Below are 18,902 nucleotides of genomic sequence, written 5' to 3' on the forward strand. Positions count from 1 at the left end.
TGATGATGATGAGGAGGAGGAGAAAGAGGATTTAGATGATGATGAGGATAATGATGATGAGAGGGTTGAGGATGAAGATGAGGACGATGATGATGAGGATGATGATAAGGATGATGAAGATGATGATGATCATGATGATGATCATGATGATGATCATGATGATGATGATCATGATGATGATCATGATGATGATGAGGATGAGGATGATGATGATGATGATGATGATGATGATGATGAAGATTATGATGATGATGATGATGATGAGGATGAGGATGAGGATGAGGATGAGGATGAGGATGATGATGATGATGATGATGATGATGAGGATGAGGATGAGGATGAGGATGAGGATGAGGATGAGGATGAGGATGAGGATGAGGATGAGGATGAGGATGAGGATGAGGATGAGGATGAGGATGAGGATGATGATGATGATGATGATGATGATGATGATGATGATGATGATGATGATGATGATGATGATGATGATGATGATGATGATGATGATGATGATGATGATGATGATGATGATGATGATGATGATGATGATGATGATGATGATGATGATGAAGATGATGATGATGAAGATGATGATGATGATGAGGATGAGGATGAGGATGAGGATGAGGATGAGGATGAGGATGAGGATGAGGATGAGGATGAGGATGAGGATGAGGATGAGGATGAGGATGAGGATGAGGATGAGGATGAGGATGAGGATGAGGATGAGGATGAGGATGAGGATGAGGATGAGGATGAGGATGAGGATGAGGATGAGGATAAGGATGAGGATGAGGATGAGGATGAGGATGAGGATGAGGATGAGGATGAGGATGAGGATGAGGATGAGGATGAGGATGAGGATGAGGATGAGGATGATGATGATGATGATGATGATGATGATGATGATGATGATGATGATGATGATGATGATGATGATGATGATGATGATGATGATGATGATGATGATGATGATGATGATGATGATGATGATGATGATGATGATGATGATGATGATGATGATGATGATGATGATGATGATGATGATGATGATGATGATGATGATGATGATGATGATGATGATGATGATGATGATGATGATGATGATGATGATGATCATGATCATGATGATGATCATGATGATGATGATCATGATGATGATGATCATGATGATGATGATGATGATGATGATGATGATGATGATGATGATGATGATGATATGGCGGAGGATAAATATGATAATAAGGAGGAGTAGGATGATGAGGAGGAGGATTGGGATAATGATGATGATTTGGATGAGGAATAGGCGGGGGACATGATGAGGAAGATGATGAGGATAATGATGATGATGAGGATGAGGATGATAATGATGATAATGAGGATGCTGGTGATGAGGAGGAGAAGGAAGGGAGGAGGAAGATATAATGAGGATGATGAGGATGACAACGATGACGACGACGATGACGAGGACGATATTGACAACGATATTGACGACGATGGGTTTGACGACGATATTGACGACGGTATTGATGACGACGATGGATTTGACGACGATATTGACGATGATATTGATGACGACGAAGTTATTAATTATATTGATGATATTGGTGATATTGATGGTATTGATGATATTGATGGTATTGATGATATTGATGGTACTGATGATATTTATGAAATTGATGATATTGGTTATATTGATGATATTGATGTGATGATATCGCAGATGATGAGAATGAGGATGAATATGTGGATAAGTAGGATGATGGTGATGAGGAAGAGGAATTCACGAAGCATATAAAATGATCGTTAATCCCACATAGTTCACAAGTAGTAATAAGTATACAAGTATACTCTAAATATATGTCATTCTGAGCATAAACAAATAAATATTACAACTAGTAGGCAATAATTGTTAATGCCAATAAGAACTTTGAGACTGTTCTATGATCAGTGCATTTAGAGAGACGAATTGAAGAACTAAACGCCATTTTATATGTCGAATCATGGGCATAACGCAGGCTGTGTTATGTTAAGTTGGCCGACGTTACACAAGAATATGGGACAACTCATTTGAAACTAACAGTTGTAATTTTTCATCGGTTCAATCAACACCATTGTTAATATGTGACGTTTTTCCAACTCTTAATTGGCAGCGTACGGGGGCTACCGACTAAGGTTGTTCCCTGTAAACAAATTCATTCAGTGGATGTAATTAGCATGTAGCCTAAACGAATCCTGAATCTTTACAGAACTCATGATCAGTTGTTCATTCGGGATCATCAGTTTCAGGAATATACATGTTGATCAAATATAGAAACATATGTCTCGGCGGTCGGGTCGATTTCAGCCGAGCAGAGTGAGTTACAGTGAAGTGTGTTGGAGTATTAAAAATGCACTAACATCTTCTCAAAAATAATCAATACATACGCAACATAATGTGCTGAAATTTAAGTTGTTAAAGCCAGGTTTATTCAGTCACAGTAAGGAACCATTTTGAGCAAGTGCATTCTCTGTGATATTTTACTTCAATCCGCTTTTTATAATAATACGTTGGTATTCAATTATTTTGTACTGCTAATACACATTTTGAATGTCGTTTCGAAGGCTGCCATCGTTTGCACTGAACTAACAATTCAGTTCAAAAATGATAAACAATTATGAGAGCAATATTTCTAACTTTACTTCTATTTATCTAATTTGCAGTCAATAAACACGCTGCATATTGACATTTTCAGACACGATGGCTTCCAATTTGGAACAACACATGGTAAAGCCAGCCACTCAGAAGACAGGTACGAGTGTCTGTGTTTGATTTCTATTATAGTGTACAGAAGTAAAGAATTTCACATCAACAAAATAACATCAGCTCAGTTTCCAATATGAGCAATCAGTCTCAGCTACATTTGTGGTGGATCACATTTAACGCTTAGCTCTATAGACGGATTTCTCAGCATTGTCTATTTTTTTATTTTTTTTATGATTATTATGTTTTTTTCTCTTTTTTGAGGGGGGAGGGGAGGATTTGTTTTTCGAATTCACTGATAGGCGTTCAAACGACCTCTTTTTTTTGCATAAGATACTCACTAACATATAGACTATATATTCCATGGGTTATTTCTAAAGCCCCTTACACCTGATCCAGAATATATATATGGCTACTGAATTGCTCCTGTTATTGTTTATTATTTTACCAGGTTTTGGTAGTTTCAAAGCTGAATTAGCTGATATCCTAACTAAAGACAGTATTTTGCAACTTGCAACCTTCTTTAATTATCCACCTTCGAAAACTGATTTGCTGCAAAATGAAGTTAGTCGTAATTACCGGATGGTTCAATATATGGAGGAGAAGGGGGAAATAACAGAAACAGATATCACGACTCTTCTGCGTGCTTTGGAAGCGCGTAAACTCCATGGGATACAGAAGAGGGTACAAACAATGTTCGAGCTTCATACTGGGAAACGATGTACAGGTGATGATCAGTCTATGCAGCAGCCAGAAGGTAAGTGAATAATTATGATGAACAATTTATGTACAATATTAAAGAACTGTATATTAATCATCACCTTCTACAATTGAAAATGTATACAATGTGTAATTACCGTACCAGCAATCTAAAGATACACTTGAAGCATTTATAGCAACTAAGTAATATGACAGAGCTGAAGAAGTAAGCAATAAACTATGATGACTATAATATACATTAACACTTTCTTATTTTTTATTTCGATCTTCTGTCAACTTTGGGATTACTCATTTCCGATAGATCTTAACCTTGGTAAGCTGGATCTCGGTCCAAAAGGATCTTTGACGTCTGACGTGAGTACACTGAAATATTTAGCTAAATACAAATGCTATACAGCTTATGTACATTACATTATCGTAAACATTAAGCTGTATGTGCTAGACCAAGTCTAAACGTCGACAACTTAAGCTATTATTTCTGAGTTTTTTTTCAGTACTGATGCAACGAGAAGTGTTTTTAATTGGAATACATTATATTAATAATAACGGTTGGTAGTGATTACACGATTTCGAGCAAGGGAATCAAATGCTTGATCCTCATATACTTTCATATAATCGAAACAAATATCTCACACATTAACGTTTCCATATTTTCCGTCGGTTTAAATTTCTGTAATTTGGTACATCTTCAATTGGGCTTGCATGGACCATCTTGTCTGTCAGAAATGTTTTGTTTTTGTCATTCTATAAATTCACAGTCACCAATATGACTGCGCACGATTGTCTAATTATTTCAAAAATGTGTTTTCCTTACATCAAGTTTACCATTCTCGGACTAGCATCGTTTAGCTCGGCAGATCAGCATAACATAACCCTGGAAAATGGAAAACTGGTGCCTGTATCGTCCACTTTAGAGGAACTACAGATAAAAACGAACAATGGAAAAGAATTTACCCAGGACCAATTCATAGGGATATTGTTCTTTGCACAGCAATGCAAACGGCTGAAGAAATTGTCGTAAGTAATCACATATCACTTACTGTTATGTTCGTTTTAACGTTAACTTAATGAACGATAAATTACCAACCTGCAGCAAATTATGGAACTGTCGTCTTGAATATAACTTTTTGCTAGATGAGTGATTTATACATACTGTAACGTGATTATATTGTTGCTGTTTAGTAAAATGGGATTGTACTCCACATGTTGTATTTTACTATTGTGTAGTGTAATCACCAGAGTGAGACATTAAAACAAAAACTGATTCGTTTCCTCTGAGAACAGACGAGTACACTCAATAAACACTTATGCAGAGAAGCTCGGAACGCACCAATACTTAATGACGGATGTATCACTAACTTTACACTATAGTTACTTCATAAATGGTGGATAACATTAAAATTATTCAATCATATAACGCATTCACCACCCACAAATCACGTTTTATTTTACAGATTCATTGACTGTTTGTTACCTCTGTCTCTTTTCGTCGGTGCTCTTTCTCCTCTTACGAAGTTACGTTACATGCAAGGTGAGAACATAGAAGCAGCTCAATGTGTTACTCATCAAAAGCAATTTGTGATCCTTTGTGGGATACTAAACGGGTGATATCATTATATTGTAAAATTCAACGAAAAATATCAATATTTGATCATACATTTACCTTGTCATTGTGTATACCATTTTGTTTGTTAACGTGCTTGATCTATAAAAAATTTTTTAAAAAATCGTTATATAATTCTTCTTTCCAGTTTCGTGGACACCGACTGAACATGGTTTCACTTTCCATTTAGATTCTTCCAGAGGTAAATGGGTGTCGAACTCAAAGGAAGCCACAACACTTGAAGTAAGTCGTTTACCACTCTCTTGAGTACAATCCTGTCCGTAGAGTTTAGTGACAATCCTTTAAATCCTGATAAATCCATGATAGATAATCCAAATAACACCCACCGTGTCAGACGGTACAATAGCACCTTGTACTCGTCCTACTGAAAGTCGTACGGAATTCACCAGCCAATGTATATGATTGTCATGGAAATAGCCAAACTAAAAACATACTTCGATTACAAATTTCACTTTTTGTAATTTGATCTAATCCGAATAAATATAAAATCAAACATGCGATGCTGATACAATTTAATGTCATATTAAAAAACGAGTAGCAATCATTTTAATTGAACTAGAATATAATTTAATTTACTGTGAATGAAATGGTTTTCTAGTAAGCCTTTATTTCATGCATATAAAATAACAATGAGAACCACGACAATTCTATATCAACACTGTATTCAACTTCAAGTAAAGTGCATAGCATCTTAATTCAATACAATACTAAAATATGTAATTAAATAATTCCATGGTTAATACATTTGTGTTATTGCTAAAATTCATTTCAAATAAGTTTAGCTGCTCAAATTAACTTAAAAAATGTAATTTATTAGAAAACATTTTTTGATAATAGTTTTATTCCACAGATATATTTTCAGTTTGTTGTGGAAAATTAGTTCAGGATGTTTGGCATTACAGTAAAGTATAATATTATATTGTAATAACGGAAAACAGGTTGACAAGCTCAATGTTGTCGGGTTGTTACATAACCATACAAGTAACAGTGCATGTTAACGAGCAAAACAAATAAAACAAAACTTTAAATCTGAAATTTTCCCCATATAATGCAATAAATTGATTTGATCTATTGAAATGGGTTGTAATGCTTAAATTCTGAAAATCTGTAAAGTTTGAACATATTTTTATTACACGTACAACTTTTATACAGTAAATTTGCATGTAGCACAATTTCTTCATCAACATAATACATTTCCGAAAGTACAAATAGGCTATTTCTGCATTTTTTTACGTTATAATTATTTCAAAAGCTTAAAAATCACCTTATATAAAGTATTACTATCCTGAACCTTCGTACTTCATATTCAATACGGAATTTCAAACCTTCAAACAGTCCGTTTTGCTACATTTTTTAAACTTTCTTTAGAATGTTCAAGCTTTGCAAAAGGGTAATTTTATACATGTTGTAGGGTTTTGCGAGGTTAGTGTTTAGGCCCTAAAAATATGAAAAAAAAAATGAAATGAATAATCACACTAACTGAGTAGTAAACAGTGAACCACCTGAGTTTGTTGGAATGTAAATTCAATGAATCAAAAGTAAAATTGTGTTGAGGTGTCATTATTTTCCAATTAATTTGATCAATTTGCGAAAAGGCCAATTAAAATCTACTTTACTGGAATTCTTTTCACATTAGAAACGCGTTACATGCAAAAAGTTAGATGAGACTGTTCTTGTGTGTATTTTACGCAGATTTTTACTGTTATTCAGTTACTCGTTTTGTATTTAGTCGTTGCAAGTAATTGTCAGATTTGAAATCGTCTTCAAATACACATACAAAGATTAAGATGTGTTTTGTTTGAAATGCACAGAAACATGAAATGCCGCAACTGACCAGTAACCACATTGAATGCGTGTACCCATGCGTACGGTCTCATCAATCGCACTCTTGTTAATTCGGAATCCTTCCTACCCTACAACATTTAAACAATGCTATGTGAATAATTTAAACGGCGTTATTATGGATGAAAACCAAATTATCTACGAAATATGATAGATATAAGAGCTCCCCTTCCCCTATTGATATTCTTGTACACGAAACGGTGACGGCAAAATTATTGGAAAGTTTACAAATAACAGCTTTGATACATATTGTAAAGCCGCCACATTCTAGTGGTGGACACCTGTCTCGAAACCAACATGAGGGAAGGGGGGGGGGGGTGATGGTACAAAACAAGACTCAAAACCGGACAGCAGACATCAAAGGTGTAAGGTTTAATCAAATGTAATTCTCAACTACACTGATACACTGTACATATAGAACACATAGACGCGCTAAAGGCGGGCATCATCTACGACTGTAGCAGCCCAACAATCGCGCATCGCAGGGGTCGGGCACTGCACATGTCTCGGGCACTGCACAGGTCTCGGACAATGCACAGGCGTCGGGCAGTCCGCAGTTATCGGTCAACGCGCAGGTGTCGGATAATCCGCAGGTGTCGGGAAATCATTAGGCGCCTGTACATCGCTATGAAAAAATAAACAAATCTTTGGATTTAATTATCAAAAATTAATTAAAAATGCTGATGGTGCTTCTATTATGCTCCGCGCTCGCTATCGTACAGTTTGTCATAACGCACCCAATCGACCTAAAAACGGAGGAAAAGATTACTTAAATACCCCGGAAATCCCCCCCCCCCCCCCCCGCAAACATACGTCCGCACATAAACTGTAAAAAGTCTTTGACCAACCAGAGGATACCTGTACAGATCTACAGTGAGCTGCGACTAATTGGTTCGACTAACACACCCACCGTCGTGCCTGCCTATGCCAAGCACGGGAACGCAGCTAAATGGCAGAATTAGGTAATCAGTTCCCGTTCGGAATAAACATCTCTCAACAGATGTAATCCCTAAGGCATGGTTTCCCTAACTCATCCCCCCCACGAACCCCCCCCCCCCCGTGGACGTCAGAGTTGTCCACGAACCACCAACTTTTCGAGACACGATCTGAGTCATTATTATACTATAATACGTATAACAGTGCTTCGTAAAAGTTCAAATACACTGTAAACAATAGTTAGTCAATATGACTAAAAAAAAATTAGTCACAACGATGTCTCTATCGACCAGTTTCTTTTAGTCATTTGACAATATAACATTAGTTTTGTGACTAATTAAATCGAGTTTCTGACTAATTAAAATTAGTCCTACTACGATGCCTCTATCGACCAAAGCTTAGTCCAGTGACCAAAAATATTAGTCATTGCAACTGTGACTACTTATTTAGGTCACAAGACTAGTTTAATATACTAATTAAGTACTAATTAGTTAAGAAATGAGATAGTGACACACATTGTAAGTTTCATGGAAATTTTTAACATTCAGTATTAATGTAAAATGTGACAAATAAGCATTCCATTTAAAAGTCAGCTCATAAAGAACAGTAACAAACACTTAAGGTTTAAGAACATTTAAAAATAAAATATATATTTATGGGAAAATTGGGAAAACTCATTTTTACAAAATTGTCAAAATCTGATCCGATAAAACATCTTGAGAATAGTTATGGGATACTTTGAAATGCTCCTAGGGCATTAAGTTGACAGTGTTTAACAGTTTTCAAACAATAAGATCCCCTGATGACCTTTACCTACAATTTCTTAAAGACCCTTCACCGGATAGCTGATAAGTTGGCCTTTCATGGCACTATCAATTTTCCGTATTATAACCATATACATTTTTTGCTATCCGAGCCGGAAGTTTTCGTCACTTGTAAACAAACTTCTTCACTCAGTGGTAAACAATTTTCCTACGCTGCTCCTGGGAGGCCTAAAGGGGTCTAAAATTGCCTCAATTGACCCAATTTTCTCACCACATGTACTTCCATTCATGCTCTTCAACATGCAAGCCACAAAAAAAAAACTAGATCATGATTGATAACAGGTCAAAAAAAGATGTTCTCCTGCTGCTTTTTGGCACTTTTCCTGAAGGAGAACAATCGAGCGGATGGATATAGACTCTAATAGGAGTATGCCACATTAAGTGAGAGATGATTTTTTTTGATGATACAAAATGATACTTTTTATAGTCGTCACAATATTAACCACAACAGAATTCTATGAAATTATCATTGTTGGTCCATAAAGATGTATTTTCAGAGATTTCAGTATGCACGGTGCAGTGTGTAAAGACACATATGAGCGATACTGTGTAAGCAGTAACCAGGTCTACGTCTGCAACAACATTTCCTGTCACCAATTTTGATAAGCTTGACCAAGTTGGGTGCATTTATGAATCTTGCAGGTTTTATTGGTATCCCTGATCACAGTCCACTTGGTCTGGCTGGCCATACCTGCAGAAACATCATCCAGAAATGGGTCAGAGGGGAGGGCTTTTTCGTCTCTGGCTCTGAAATGTGATGAAAGCTACTTTTTTTTAGCTCAGCTAATTCCTCCCAAAGTGACCTACAGGACATACCCCAATGTATTCCTGAACTGTTTGGAACATGTTAAACTGATATTGCCAGTCACTCCAGTGCAACTATTAAGTTACTAAGAATAAGAGAAGAAAATTGAAGGTGTTCTTTGCCAAAACTGGATCATCAGGATTTGTAAACCACAGCCTAACTGTAACAGTATATACAGAAGTCTAAATGAAAGCTTACTGAAATATTATCTAGATAAATAGTCCACCTCAGTAGCATATCCAGTCCATTTAAAGGTTTGTGCATAGGTTGTTACAATGTATTAAAGACATGTATAGGAGACGAGAGGTGGATAGGGGGGGGTCATATTTCGTGTTAAACATTCATATATGTTGCTCGTCAAAGAACAACAACGTCAAATTACCTTATTCTCCATTAGTGACAAGCACTGGTTCCTATAGTTACTACACTAGTAGATCTCCCATGGAAGTATTAGGATATCTCTTTCTATGTCAGAGTTGTTTGGAATTTGTTGTTAACTCATCTAACCGATTGAGTCCATTGATACCACACCCATTCAAAGTATAAAGCTGTGAATGCTGAGGACTTAACACATCTACTTTCTCTGAAAATTGACAAACAACAGACAATTAATGATAGTGAGTAGGCTCAAAACCCCCTGATGTACATATGCACGAGCAGAAAATGCATAGATTATTGACTAAATAAGACTCAAAACATTTTCTGTGCAAGGTATTAGCACTCAGCAGCCACTCCACTTAGGATACAACCCGACAACATTGTGCTACAACTGGTGTAGACTAGGTCTAGGATACTAACGTAGCGCCACTATGAACCTGAGGCCTAAGCCTAAGCTAACAACATTATGGGTATTTCATGCATTGAAAGTGAGTTTTTGTCCTTAGTTAAACACCAGTTACTTCCAACTTTAGCAACAAAAAACCTAAAATATGATTACCATGTACTTTAGGTGCTCACAGATGTCAAATTTCACTGAACTTAGTCGTTCACTCCACACACTGCAGGCATTTGGGTCTGACTCTGGAGGATTTTGAATTTCGTGCATTTGGCACCTACTTCCATGTAATTCCATTCATGCATGCCACAAAAAAAAAAAAAAAAACTAGATCATGATTGATAGCAGGTCAACAAAGATGTACTCCTGGTGCTTTTTGGCACTTTTCCTGAAGGAGAACAATCGAGCGGATGGATATAGACTCTAATAGGAGTATGCCACCTGAATGTACGATTATACTATCATAACTACTACAAGAACAGAAGGGAAGTTCCACGCCGAAGATCTTCAGTTCAGAGTGCACGAAATGCAGACTGCGTTGGTGGTCGACGAAGTGTCTAGAAACTTGACGTAGGCTAACCTACACCACAGGCGCTCGTAACATTATAGAATATAGTATACTAGCTAATAATACACATATATATAAAATATGTCATATAAGTGTGTATTAATGCTACTATACACTGTAAATTTGTATTAGTCATATACACATGCAAAATGGTCAAATGACTAATTTTGCATTAGTCAGAATTTTTGACTAATTACATCAGTCATATGACTAATTAAAATGGCTAAAGACCAATGAAAGTTAGTCATTGTCCAAAATAGTGACGAAGCATAATTAGTCAATTGGGAATCACGAAATTTTATTTCAAAGCTTTATTTGTTATTTTTGGTCTTCAAGGTTTTTTGTTATTTACTTACAACGACTTCCGCGCCACAATATGGATGAATATTAAAAACTTGTTTATAAAATCACCAATACTTAAAAACCCAAGGAATAATGGATATGCTATTTAACAATTTTCGGTTAAGTGTAAACTCTAAGACGTCATAAGAAAAATTTCCACAAATTTTTGGGGAAATTGATAATTACTTATAGCAAAACTAAATTAGGTTAAGGCGATATTCCAGCACCGGTACTATAACGTCTTCGTCATTTGACTAATTTAGAATTCACAAATGACGTCAGATATACGTAGCCGCGCGTGCGAACTCTGCAGGCGCCAGGCCTCTAGCTCTTGATGATTCCGACGCCATATCTGATACTGCAGTAAGAAATTCTGGAGCCGAGAACATGTCTGCAATCGCAAGGTGGGTGTATCTTATTACTTCACTAAATTGTGATTTAACTGCAAGTTATTCTTTATTTAGTATTTTTAGAATAGATAGTTAAATTGATGACAAGTAAATTACCAGTTTTTAGTTCTACTTAGCAACAACGAACGTTCGTCGTTCTAGCCTAACGTTATGCCATATGCATGATATGTGCACCTCATACTCATAGGCCTAACGTGATTCAATAGTCTATGATGTGCACACAAATTTATCTTTGTTTATTTTTGTAAAGTTCATTCTCAGAACCATAAAATGTTAACCTGAGTAGGGCTTAGCTTATTTACTGTATAAATCGATGAAATTGTCAGACTGAAAGTAACGGTGAACAGCGTTATAACTACGGTGGTCGGCACTGGGCGGGCCCGACCAGCACGGAGGATTTCCGCCCACCACTCCGGATGAAAAACACTGCTTCCGACCGGCACTAATTTCACATAAAAAACTGCTTAAAACGTAACTATTTGTGAATAAAAGTGTTACTTGCATTAATATTTCCGTCCTTTAATCGTGTTTTATTTGCAATTGAAACCAAATCACAATCTAACTTCTTGTACACGTGCACATTAGCGTGAACCAGAGCCTAACATACAGGAAGGCTATTATCCTACTTGTGAAGAACAGGACCTAAACTCCCTAGCTAGGTGGAAAAATCGGTTTGCTGTAGGGCAATTTTCGCACTCAAGCGAATCTGTACTTTTTTAGCCAGCTAGATCGTAAACATCCCTTTTCATATCAAGTATCACTGGATTGAGGGTTTACAGCAATTGGTCATGTTTTCTCGAAAGGGTGTATTACAATAACGTTTCTGGAAAAGTTTGTCCAGTACACGTGTCATGATCATACCGGGGCTGAGCTATACAGCAGCTTGAAGGTCCTCTGCTTCATACACTGCAATACGATGTGGTGAATTGAACTGAAACTGTTTCGCAAATAAGCTTGCATAATTTTTTTACAGAATAGTCACTTATATCTCTAACCCTATGGCAGCCTAACAACACACTAAGTCAATGGGGGAAATCAAGCCAAACCATATGTTTATTTGCTGAACCTGTGACGCAGTAGGCTGGCACTAAAATTATCCATGGTTTAGAGGGCTGTACTACTATTATCCAGATATTAACGTTACGGTCAATGGTCTTTGTAGTTAGCATATATGTGTGGCGTAGCTTAATTGTTTTGTTTGACTTTTGGTATGTCAACATGGGTTTTCTGTAGTTCTAGGGGGCATATTTTTAATGCAAATGGCTAATTCACATTTGCAATTGTAGTTGCGTACCACTCGTTGAACAAGGCTAACAATGTACAAGGCGCAGGTAAAGGCTATACTTATGTCCTGTTTTTATCAGACTTTCGAGAAGCCCATTGTCACAATCGTTGATAGTTGACTAAGACATTTTATTTATGAGGTTTGATAACGTGGAAGATTTGCAAGAATTATATATAGCATTGACTCTCGGACGTTTGGTAGTGGCGGATTTTAGTGTATAAGGCAATTGTATTAATGTTTTGAGGGAGATAACATTGGGCTATATTTCATTAAAAAATGCCAGATTTTTACAGTTTCGAGTGAAATTCAATAAACCAATGCGAATTGTATCCATCGATATTTGGATTAGTCTCGTTCTGTTGGTGTATGTAAGAAACAAAAAGTGAGTTCATCAATCCCATTAAAGCATTTGAAAATCAAGGGCATTACGGTCAATGGCAGGTTGTTCCTACTTGGCAGAAACCGTACTGAGCCCTATATTTGTTATCCAAAATTTAAATTCTTTTAAAGTATTATACTTTTTTGGGTCAACTATGCTCTTTATACTTTTTTTGGCAATTGCACTTTTTTTATGCCAATTAAGATCTCTAGTGATGTCAAGAGTGAAGAATTCCTAAACACTTCCTGATCAATTTGAATTTGTTAGTGATTTTTCAGAATGCTGATGGGTGTGATCATGTTGAGTGCCAAATCATGCCACAGTAATGACTGTTTCTGCCTTCATGATATTGTGGGGAAATGCCAATGATGTAATGGCTTCGAATAAGGAGAAATTACATGACTGAACAGCATTGGCAATTTGGCACTCAGCCTGTGACACCCCAGAAATATTGAAATTTTAGCTGCTCCTGCACTAACACCCACTAGAAGTAACCTTTATATTCAACTTGATTTTTCCCTCACAACCAATAATGTAAATATCAGTGAATGGTGTGCAAGTAGGTTTATTTGTCAAACCCTGAAATTGATATTTCTGTATATTTATTTTTAACAGGTATGCAAAGAAGAGGGCGTCCATGATTTGTTTATAGCTCCATGGTTGTAGGAAGGTCTTATGAAGTATGGCAAATCTGTACTTAAGGTGTGCCAGTCGATGAAGAGAAAGGATGAGGTCTTTTCCTGGGCAGTTGATGAGATGCAAGGGCAACGAGATGAGCAGAGTAAGAAGGATACATTCCATTATTTGGTTATTTAATATTAATATTCAGTGAGGAAGTGAGGAAGTCGGGAATGGTTTAAAGATTCAGGAACACGGAATTAGAGGAGGGACTTAACCTTAGATGTAATGTTGCACAGTAAACCAGTATTTGAAAAAATATTGGTAATTACCAGTTCAAGCAAGGTACGATACCACAAAAATGAAAGGACCGAAGTACCATCAGTGGCAATACTTATGAAAAAGTGTAACTGGTGATAGCATGTATTACACATACCCTATATCACATAGTTCTGAAGACAAAGTAAAGTATTACTTATTTATCTTTTTTGGGAACCCAAGTATTTCTGTGAAAACACTGTATTATCGGGTGCCATTTTTGTCAGTACAACTAGTACTTGTTTTCAACAGTATATACCATGCAATTTCACTCAGATGGGTTCATCAGCACGAAAGCAAGCATCAAATAGTGGATCCTAAATATTTGAAGCAGAAATTTTGCCTGTCATGTTTATGACACACATGTTTATGATTGCTTGTGTGGTGCTTCCCGGGCCAGTACTAAAAAGGAATCCTGATCAATGAAGGGAGACTATTTTGCTGTCATTTTGTACAGGTTATATCAGCAGAGCTCTGACAACGTTATAATAGTTACATTGTTATGAATTGCAATAAAGTCCTGGTGAGAAGGAGCCATGTTATGAATTCGTATGAAGTCCACGAAGCGGCTATCCTGAGGTTTGTCCGATTTAACAAGAACACAAGGTGCTGCAGAACAAAAAAGACGAAGCGTTATTCAGAAACATTAAAATTTCAATGTATAAGAGAAGTAACCGACTTTATGTGGGTATCATTGTCATTGTACACATCTAATGATAATTCTTATTTATTTGGCAACAGATGCCACTGTTGTAGCTGCTGTGCTTGGTATTCCATTGCTGTTGAAGGAGAAAATAAAAAGCTTCCTGATATTTGCTAATGAAAGTGTAAGGACATATTTAACCCTTCAAGTCCCATGGGATCTTGTCATAATTGATTTGCAAGTGCACTTTTCAAAAAATTAAAACTAGACTTTACCATTTCGCTACGTTACAGGACTGTTGGTATCATTCGAAAGAGCATTTCTTTTTTAGAAAATGACACTTTTTTTAAGGGGGGGGGGGGGAATATTGAAAATCCAACAAAGTTTGCTTGAAATTCTGATGTAACCTCAAAAGCCCAAAAAAGGGCCAAGTACCAAAAAATGGAAACTTTGTAAAAAAATTCTCTAGGATCAAGGGAATGTAGTGTGGGGGAAACTTCTGCCAGCCATGTTAAGTCCGCCATTCAGTGGGGTGGGGTGCTGGGGAACTGTATGAGGTTCTTGTTGTATTCGCCATTGTGTGCCCTTTTTCAACACAAAGTGCCCCTTTCGTGGGGATTTGTCCCCTGCCCTATTCTTATGTAGGCGTCCCTGTTTGTACATTCTTTTACCAAAAGAATATATGTGGATGCCTTTATGATCTGTAGATAGCCCCTAATGTTTTTATTAGTGATATATATGGTCATTTCATTTAATTTTAGCATGGTGGTGTTGGTATAAACATTTGCCATTTTAATTTGTTCAGATTAATTTTCATGAGTGGACAGGGATAGCAATGAATTTACTACAAAACGCTTGTAAATCTCATGAGAAGTAATGTGATGGGTGTTAAACCATAATTAATAGCCAGTTTGAATTTCATCTTGAAAGCAAATGTGTTTTCATGGTATTTGGAAACAACAGTTGGCACTAACTGAAGGTGAAGAGTTGGTCTCTGAAAATGTAGGCCATATGACCATACCTTTGACGCATAAGGAACAGCTGTGCAAAAAATATGACCTGTAAAACTGTTCATAATAAAAAGCACATTAGTGTTATCAATTTCTTATCAATATGTGTGTGGAGTGTATGGTTTTGGCAGATTGTTTTGTGATTTTATTGTTACTTTTGAATTGTCCAGGGTTAGTGTTAGAACTAATTTTTAACAGAGAAAACAAATTTTCCAAATTTAAATGCAGCTTGATTGGTTGGGATTTATTTCACTTGTCGTGAAACTACATGCAGCTAGACTACAGCCATTTTGCTTAAAATCACACTTGAATGGGAATTTAAAAAAGTGGTGTAGAAAGCCAAATTATTTCAGGTTCAAGTAGGGTGACTAAAAGCCACATTGATACCAATAATCACCTGTACCATACCATACCATGTAAAATATTATGGTGTATTTTCTTGCTTATAGAATGAAGACCCCCAAGCCTCTACATCAGGGGAAATAGTGCCACTTATGGAGAATCAACCTGCTTTACAATATTTGTTGATGGGGAAGAAGTTGGATCTTGCAGTCTGTTGATTTCGGATTTGTCTTCATACATTGCATCATTTTACGTTTTCGACTTAGCTTACCCCACTGTTTGAAAGAAGACCATGGTATTCATTCAGAAAATCATCTTAAGCATTTACGACAATTTTAAGTTAGACCTTTCCATTTTAAGTGTGTTGGAGAGGGTTAATCAAAACCTCTAGGTGTAAAAACAAGAATAGACCTCTGACCGTTGTCGTTTGTCTGCTGTTAAAACGAAATTATCATACTTTTAATTAAACTAGTTGATACTTAAAATGTAGTTCATAATAAGATTTAAATATTTAGCCCTCTACATCAAGAGAAATGGTCCCACTTGTGCAGAATAAACCCACCTTACAATATTTGATGGGGAAGAAGTTGGCTCTAGCAGTTGGTTGATTTCAGCTCTGTCAGCATACATAGCATCATACTATGTTTTCAACTTGGCTTATCCCACTGTTTGTAAGAAGACCATGGTCTTCATCCAGAAAATCATCCAGTATTTTCTGGTCAACTTCACACTTGTTGTGTAGCAGTACATTTTAAAGCAAGGATTTGAGTCATGACATGACATGTTTTTAATAGAACTTTGACTTTTCAGTTCTTATTAAAATTTATTTGTCCATTATGTATGAGTGGACATACTGCTGTATAATTTTTATATCAAAATATTGTATTTTCAATCCTCTGACACAATTTGGTGATTGGGACAGCCATTTGGGACCAACTTGTTTATAATATTTGCATCCCTTGAAACAGTTCTCTGAAAATATTGGCTTAATCTGACAAAGCTTTTTGTTATGATTGAACCATGGGAGAAATATCACCCCATTCTAGCTGTAACACTCCTATTGAGGCTTTTCATGTATGCTTTTCAAGATATGTTATAGCAATAAATGAGTCTGGTAAAATAAAGCCATGATTTCTGTATTTTTTATTCAAACATACCTTTTCAACCTTGCAATAGGATTTCCTTCATTTACCCCACAAGATTGCCCAATTTTTTTTTTTCTGGGAGGGGGGGGGTCGGATTGTATTAGCAACAGCCAGCAGGAACCCTGAGTGAAACTTACAGATTTTATGCACACGAAGATCTCCACACAAACTGGAGGCCCAAAACATCCGCTAAAGTGAAAGCAAAATCGTGATGAATGGCGCATTAGTCTGATGACTAATGAATAACAGGTCAAGTGCTGTGCAGGACTAATTTTGGAAGTCACCAGACTAAATGAATGGTCATATGATTATGATATATTAGTCACTTGACTAGTTTAGCATATTAGTCATACGAGTAATCTTTGCTGGTTAGTCATTTGACTAATTTTAATTAGGCGTACGAAGCACTGTGCAGGACTAATTTTAATTAGTCAATTTGACTAACCTAGATTAGCAGTGCTATAATATACCTCTACGAGCGCCTGTGGGCTACACTAGGTAGACTAAACTCCTAGCCTACCTTCGGCCTTGCGTTAGCAACAGTTTTGCTTACTAAGGCCTAACGTTATAATTTTACCCATACTTTCCAAGCAAACATATCGCGGATAGTCAAACCTTACTTGAACATTATGTCAATTGTGTCAATTATTATTTATTAGAATTTCAGTTGTGATTGAACTTACTTAACTGACGACATTTTGAAACTGCTTCTGACGATTTGTTAAATGATTAACAATCTTCTTATTTTGTTGATAGCCCTGTTCTATCTGCAGTTAGGCAATGGCCGCAATGTACGACGTACGACGTACCACGTGCGTGCATACAGTATACATGTAATCGCCGGCCGTCGTCTGAATTTTTGATCTCTGATCAGCTGAGCATACGGTATTCTACGGTACGATGATTGGGTAAAATAATGACGTCATTAGTCAAAGCTGAAGGTTATAGAAAGTAAACAAACAGGAGACAAGAACATTCTCGTCACGCTTACATAGTGTGTGTCAAAAAAGTTCGTACACCTTTATGTGACTAATTTATGTTAGTCGAACGACCATGCAAATTGGTCTGCAACTAACGAATTGGTAATGACTAGCTAACTCTAGTCACTGTGAGTAGACTTTTGCCATTCGTGACTAACTAATGTTTAGAGTACAGTACCACATGCATGGTACGGTAATACTATTTGCAACATATGCGTATGGAATGAGAAAAGTGTGTGTCGATAGGTACGATTTTTTTATATTACTAAATTATATGACATATCAGATGTTAGCTCAACAAAAAGTACTCTAGTTTTAACTTTCAGAAACGTTTCACGAACCCCTAGGATGGACTCACGCACCCCCTGGGGGCAGTGGCGTAGCTAGGATTTTTTGAGTGGGGGCCATGGGGGGCTGTTGTTTCTTGTGGAGGGGGCCGGAGGTTACTATCTGAGCGGAGCGCCACCTTGGTTGGAGCGGAGCGTACAGAGAAAATTTGAGATTTCAGCACCCCCCAGATCGCAGGAGATGGCACCTGTGAGGCAAAATAGCAACCAATAAGATGTGCAACTTTGGTGACAGAAATGCAAAAA

At 36.7% G+C, this 18,902-nt stretch overlaps 2 protein-coding genes across 6 annotated transcripts in view; both read left to right on the plus strand.

Annotated features, from left to right (window-relative positions):
• Positions 1-3,142: 3,142 nt before the first annotated feature.
• Positions 3,143-18,902, plus strand: part of LOC139982262 (uncharacterized) — a 47,225-nt gene continuing 31,465 nt past the window's right edge. Inside the window, exons 1-5 of one of the 3 annotated variants that reach the window (XM_071994941.1) lie at positions 3,143-3,500; positions 3,765-3,817; positions 4,284-4,480; positions 4,918-4,994; positions 5,215-5,309. In XM_071994941.1, the coding sequence (XP_071851042.1) occupies positions 3,152-3,500; positions 3,765-3,817; positions 4,284-4,480; positions 4,918-4,994; positions 5,215-5,309 (771 nt within the window). In that variant the 5' untranslated portion in view covers positions 3,143-3,151. The remainder of the gene's footprint in view (positions 3,501-3,764; positions 3,818-4,283; positions 4,481-4,917; positions 4,995-5,214; positions 5,310-18,902) is intronic. The other 2 variants (XM_071994939.1, XM_071994940.1) reach the window with 2 other exon arrangements.
• Positions 7,991-17,308, plus strand: LOC139982275 (uncharacterized). Of its 3 annotated transcripts, none has more exons than XM_071994967.1 (4): positions 7,991-12,920; positions 13,869-14,034; positions 14,931-15,016; positions 16,292-17,308. In XM_071994967.1, the coding sequence occupies exons 2-4, from the start codon at positions 13,929-13,931 to the stop codon at positions 16,400-16,402; spliced, it is 303 nt and encodes a 100-aa protein (XP_071851068.1). In that variant the 5' UTR covers positions 7,991-12,920; positions 13,869-13,928; the 3' UTR covers positions 16,403-17,308. The 3 variants fall into 3 exon arrangements, with proteins under 3 accessions (XP_071851068.1, XP_071851067.1, XP_071851066.1); XM_071994966.1 differs by having other exon boundaries at positions 7,991-11,583; XM_071994965.1 differs by having other exon boundaries at positions 7,991-14,034.

Source organism: Apostichopus japonicus, chromosome 16, assembly GCF_037975245.1.
Source record: "Apostichopus japonicus isolate 1M-3 chromosome 16, ASM3797524v1, whole genome shotgun sequence".
Taxonomy (NCBI): Eukaryota; Metazoa; Echinodermata; class Holothuroidea; order Aspidochirotida; family Stichopodidae; genus Apostichopus; species Apostichopus japonicus.

What these genes read in the sequence shown, in the direction of transcription:
- LOC139982275 (XM_071994965.1), top strand. Translation starts at nt 13,929, where the DNA reads ATGAAGTATGGCAAATCTGTACTTAAGGTGTGCCAGTCGATGAAGAGA. An exon ending in AGGGCAACGAGATGAGCAGA is followed by an intron (nt 14,035 to 14,930) that starts GTAAGAAGGATA and finishes ATTTGGCAACAG; the next exon opens with ATGCCACTGTTGTAGCTGCT. An exon ending in TGATATTTGCTAATGAAAGT is followed by an intron (nt 15,017 to 16,291) that starts GTAAGGACATAT and finishes TCTTGCTTATAG; the next exon opens with AATGAAGACCCCCAAGCCTC.